At 45.1% G+C, this 6,000-nt stretch overlaps 1 protein-coding gene across 3 annotated transcripts in view; it reads right to left on the bottom strand.

Moving 5' to 3' along the window:
- The window catches only part of strn (striatin, calmodulin binding protein), a 56,419-nt gene that overhangs the window by 25,178 nt on the left and 25,241 nt on the right, over positions 1 to 6,000 (bottom strand). For all 3 annotated transcript variants that reach the window (XM_044189332.1, XM_044189333.1, XM_044189335.1), the window contains exon 2: positions 2,838 to 2,941. In XM_044189332.1, coding sequence (XP_044045267.1) covers positions 2,838 to 2,941 — 104 coding nt within the window. The remainder of the gene's footprint in view (positions 1 to 2,837; positions 2,942 to 6,000) is intronic.

The raw sequence follows: 6,000 nt of genomic DNA, 5'->3' as shown, positions 1-6,000 counted from the left end.
TAGATCAGTGGGACCTAGGTCACAGAGGCCTAGGTCACAGAGGCCAGTGAGGCCTAGGTCACAGAGGCCTAGGCCAGAGAGGTCAGTGAGGCCAGTGAGGCCTAGGCCAGAGAGGTCAGTGAGGCCAGTGAGGCCTAGGTCAGAGAGGCCAGTGAGGCCTAGGTCACAGAGGCCTAGATCAGTGAGACCTAGGTCACAGAGGCCTAGGTCAGAGAGGCCAGTGAGGCCTAGGTCAGAGAGGCCAGTGAGGCCTAGGTCACAGAGGCCTAGGTCAGTGGGGCCAGTGAGGCCTAGAGCAGAGAGGCCAGTGAGGCCTAGGTCACAGAGGCCTAGGTCAGAGAGGCCAGTGAGGCCTAGGTCACAGAGGCCTAGGTCAGAGAGGCCTAGGTCAGTGAGGCCTCTCTGGCTTTTATTAGATATTAGCACATTGTTATTCTTTCTTGCCACAATAAATTTATTGTGGTATGATTTGATTTTCTAAAATAAATAAATAAAAATAAATAAAAGTGTGCCAAAGTTTCTTAAAGTGGCCGACTTAAAAGTTGAAAGGAATCTTTTAAATGTTCAAAGATTCAAGTTGGTTTATAACAATAGAAATGAACTGAAACCAAACGGAAATAAATGTCAACAAAAAAGGTGGAATGATCCTGAAAATGATCAGCAGTGACTTAAAGAGACAGTTCTCCCCAAAATCCAAAACACACATGTCTCCTCTCACCTGCAGAGCTGTTCATCCATCTGGACTGTTTTGGTGCGAGTTGCCGAGTTTTGGAGATATCGCCCAAGATAAACTCTGCAACTCGCACCAAAGCAATCAGACAGATAAACAGCGCCACAGGTGAGAGCTTAAACCGTCCCTTTAAGACAGACGCTATACAGCGATTCCCATGGTAACGACCTGCGAGTGTTCACGTCGTCAAGACGGTCGTATGATCACAGAGTTACTCTGCACTGACAATGTAGCATCATATCCATCCGATCTGGGTTTAATTACATGACGATCTCCGATGGTGTGAGGCGGCGGCCATGTTGGTCCAAACCGTCGTGAACGCAGCGTTAAACGGCGATGGAGAGGACGGAGGAGGAGATTTGTTGCGAGCAGTTTGTTGGATAAACAGCACTGCAGGTAAGAGGAAAAATATGTATTTTATATTTTGTGGTGAACTGTCCCTTTAAGATTTGTAATTAATTAACTATTGCATAAATACACCAGTATGGTCCTTTAAAGTGTCGCATGTTTCTGAAGCTCGACATTGGCTCTAACATGTGTGATGTGATGTCACCGCCCCTGACCACATACTGATGTGTTAATGACCGTTACAGTTTTCCCACAACCCCCCTCTTCCAAACGCTGCAGTAAATAGCATCCAGACCTGCCAGTCGAACACTCAGACAACCAAACTGTGAAATCCGTCGCCGGATTATGTGATTTATTACTAAGAACTCCATAAGAGGATCAGCTGCTCTCTGAGGTGGACGGATCACTTTCACACTGATCGTGTTTATCAATCAGAGTCAGGCTCATTCAGATTATAAACTCAGCTGCGTGTTTACTGTCTGGAGTTTCTACCTGATGGTCGTCAGCAATACTCAGCAACCCCGTGATCTGAGCCAGACCAACACTGAACTAATCCGACTGAGTATCGCAGCCTGATGGATCTTCTTCCTCCATCGTTGTCCAGAAACTGTTAAAACACATCAGCGAGCCGCTCTGCTGCACTGGGTGACATGTTCCTTCATCACCATGAACACACACACTGTAGTTTATTCTGACTCAGCCCCACACACACCGTCCTGCTGCCCCAAACACTCACTACAGCACCACATGTGGATTCATCCGCCGCTGAAAATAGTCCCCAACAGATGCACTATTTCCTCCTGTTTGATAAAAACTACAGCGAGCAGCTGTTTGAGGAAACTACTGAGCCTTTTTAAACATTAAACTATGTATTTGTGAGGAAGATTTACGTCTTCAGCAGGAACCAACGGGCTCGGAGCTGAGAGCCGCAGACAGGAAGTGAGACAGCGTTGAGAGACGGACCGACACGTTGGCTCTGCACATGGGATTTGTTCCCTATAACAAAAATATATCCTGCAATGACACAAAATGTCCTACACAGTTAAAAACAGCTCACCTGCTGCTCTGCTGTGTCTTTCTAACGGACATCATGTGTGTAAAGGTTCAGTTTAAAAACTACAGTATGTTCTCCAGGTTAGCAGATGCAGCATGCGGTGGAGTTCACAATCATATGCATGTTGTTCTGTTATATAACTTTATGAGTCAGTCCGTGTCTGAGTTTCAGAGGACATTTCTGCTGGTGCTCACCTCTGCAAAAGGCTGTTTGAGGGTCGGGTTGGACGATGCTTTGATTTAATTAGAATTACTGTTTTTGCACGGTGTGTAAAATATCTACATCATGACATTTCAGCTATTATAAGAAACACAGAAAAGGCCATTTTCAGCTGGCTACATTAGCTGCCTTGAGTCACGATAGTCCCGACGTGAACAGTTACACCACACGTGCACCTGAAGCAGTTTTCGGCACCGGCTCTTGCCCGGTGAGAGCCTGCTGGGTAGCTAATGCTAACTAGCCAGCTGTCTGCAGATATCAGGCTGACGTCACGAAGCACAAACAGCTGGAGAAGATGAGTTTCTGTCTGTCTGTCTGCGTTGAGGCTGATTATTAAACGGGATGTCCGTCCTCCTGTAACTGAAGCATCTGTTTAGTGTCTCGTGTATGTGACCATATTTTAGTCTTTGGCCACATCGCCCAGCCCAACTAGAGGGTTAACGTGGTTTGAGGGTCAAGGTTAGATTTTGTGTTTTGTGTACTCACCTCTCCTGTTTGAGGGCGTACTCCAGCATCTTGATCCGTCTCACCAGGTCTTTCTTCAGGTTCTCCTGACCTCGCCTCTCCCCCTGCAGGAAGGCGATCTGAGCCTGGAAGGAACAGAGGAGATCCTGAACCACGACGGATGAACAGTGGAAACCAGATTTGCGCTTTATTCTCTAAATATCTTTTATCACTCCAGTCATTAAGATTCGATCCCTGCTGTGTTTTCTATTAAACGCCAAAGTTCAGTTAATTGCACGAGGCTGAAAAACAGCAACACACAAAAGACGAGAGAACTACCAGACGGTGTGGATGAGATTAACAAAAACCTCAGGGGGTCGATACAAACATCTAATCTCCATTAAACATGATGATGAGAAACTAAAACAAAATCACCGAATCAACAAAGCAGTGAAAGAGTCTGAATCCACCTGACAGAGTCATTTTTCCTTTCAACACGTGCAGCTGTTGTGATCTTTGCCGCTGTAAGTATTTGCCTTCATGATCCTCTGTGCTCTTATTTTCTGTGATGATCTAATTCCCCCACAGAGATCATTAAAGTTTTATCGAGTCTAATTCTGTTTTGGTTTATCTCCAATTTGGCGCTCAGCTCCACCGCAGTCCCACAGGTTTGAATGGGGAAGCAGCAGCGGTGGTTTTGTGGATTTAGGAAATGGTGTGTGATTTCTCTGAGGGGAAGTGGTGCGAAGGCTGAAATAACTCGCCACAATCACAAACCCTAACGCAGCCCTGTTCCCAGTCCCTTCATCCAAACCGATCTGTAGCTCGACATATCAACATGTAAAGGAAAATGCAAGTGAGCGACGCGTTTCTCGTATGCTTCATCGGGATCACTTGGAAAAGCTGGGGTCCGGGTTGGACAGGTGAGCCCATAACATGGAGAGAGGAAAAATAAGAACAAGAAGGTTGGACAGGACAGATCCGTCTCAGCAGTGGACTACAGAAGATCATTACTTCAGTAAAAGTACTAACACACACTGTGCTGCAGTAAAAGTGTGAGAGTGGATTATTGTAATGTATTGTATTTGGGTGAGTCAGGCTTCTCTCTCCCGTTTGCAGCTTGTTCAGAACTCAGCTGCTAGACTTTTAACGGGTACTAAGAAGAGAGAACACATTACTCCGGTTTTAATTAAACTACATTGGTTACCCATACGATACAGAATTCAAAACAAAGCACTGTTGTACGTTTTTAAGTCTCTGCATGGTCTAGCCCCTGAGTGTGTTACTGATTTAATCAGCCGCTGTCAATCCAGCAGATCTCTGCGCTCAAATGATCAGTTGCTTCTTGTGGTTCCACGTACGCGTCTAAAATGTAAAGGTGATCGGGCGTTTTCTGTTGCAGCTCCGAGGCTGTGGCGTGACCTTCCTCTGTCTCTAAAAACTCGTCCTTCATTGGGTGTTTTTCAGAGTGCGCTTAAAACTTATTTGTTTTCTTTAGCTTTTGACAATGCTTTGTAGGTGTGTATGCCATATGTTTGTTTTCTGTTTTTCTGTTTCTTATTTATATTTTGTGTACAGCACTTTGGTTCCACTTGTGGTGTTGAAAGTGCTTTATAAATAAAGTTGAGTTGAGTGTAATCAGGAAACAGTCCTTAAAGCATTAAAGCAGTGCAGCGTCCCTGTGGCTGCTGTGCTGTTATATATTCTATCATCAGGTTATTATTCCTCGTGCATTAATGTAAAGCAGGATGTTGCTGCTGCAGCTGGTGGAGCTGGAGCTCATGTTGAACCGGTTTGTATCGGACTGCAGCTGATGATGCTTTTCATTCTGGATCCATCTGCCGATTCTTTTCTCCGTCGATCCATCGATCGATCGATCGGTTTGGAAAACTGGTGAAAACGGTGAGAAACGCCGTCACGACGACCCAGAGCCCAAAGCGACGCTTTTCAGCGCCGCCGTCGTGTCCGACCGACAGTCCAAAGCTCGACGTTATTAACAAACATTACAGTTATTACAGTCGTTCAGAGGAAAAGCAGCAGATCTGCACATCTGAGGAGCTGCAGCCAGGAAGTGATTTTACAGGAAAAAAGTCTTAATTTGTAAAGTAACTAAAGCTGTCAGATAAATGTAGTGAAGTAAAAAGGACAATATTTCCCTCTGAGATGTGGCGGAGTGGAAGCAGAAAGTAAAGTACCACCAGTTCCCACCACTGATTATAACACAGTATCTGTCGTCTTAAGCAGTCCAGATTTGATCAAACAACAAATGCGACTTTGCAAATAATCTATTTTTCTCTGCAGGCTTCATCCGGTTTGTCTTTACCAGACTCAGCTGTTCTCTCAACCAGCTCCATCTTCAGTAAAAAAACCTCAGACATGACTCATACGATATGAAGCTACTCCTTCATCTGGTTCTTACCTCAGTGAGTTAAAACAGGAAAGGTTTTCGCATGTTTTTAGTTCATCATATGAAAAGGTAACTGGTCTGGATCAGAGTCACCGTCAGACAAGAACACTGACAAATCAGAGGAGAGTTTGTAGCGAGAAATTAACTAATTCAAGGTCAAATTTCTTTAAAAAATAAAGACTTGCCCGGACAAACCTTTACAGAATCAAGGATTGAATTTCATTTGTCTAAGAAAGTCTAAGAATTTATAAAAGTGTAACAGTAAGAAGAGATTTCTCAGCAGGTGTTCAAGAGGCCAAGGGTCCCAAAGCCTCCTGGGAAACGTGACAGGGACTGAAAGGTCCGACCAACACGTCGCGCCTCTGAGTCTGATCCCTCTTAACATCTCCTCTCAGACCTGCGCGGGTTGGACGCGAGGCAGCGGCGAGGCAGCGTGGGAACAGACGGCATGTGACCGACGTGGACTCAAGGTCAAATGATGTGAAGCTGAACTCAGCAGAGGTCGCAAACCCTGAGCTGTGAACTCAGTACTCACTCACTTGGTCTAAATGTTATGGTTTGGTTCGGTGTAATAAATTACGTAAAGTAGCTTAAATGTTTTGTGGTCTTTAAGTTTGTCTTACAATGAAGTGAAAGTTTACCAAATAAATAATAATAATGTTGCTGTAACAGCGTTTGTCCTTGACTGTAAGTTTAATGAGTGTTTGGGAGCTGCAGGCTCTGTATGCAGGGACCCAGCTGTTACCCAGCTGTTACCCAGCTGTTACCCAGCCAGATCCATGACATCAGCGCTGACAT

Source organism: Siniperca chuatsi, linkage group LG3 (assembly GCF_020085105.1).
Source record: "Siniperca chuatsi isolate FFG_IHB_CAS linkage group LG3, ASM2008510v1, whole genome shotgun sequence".
NCBI classification, from domain to species: domain Eukaryota; kingdom Metazoa; phylum Chordata; class Actinopteri; order Centrarchiformes; family Sinipercidae; genus Siniperca; species Siniperca chuatsi.
The sequence above is the reverse complement of the archived record's forward strand: the minus strand, read 5'-3'. Positions and strand labels throughout refer to the sequence as shown.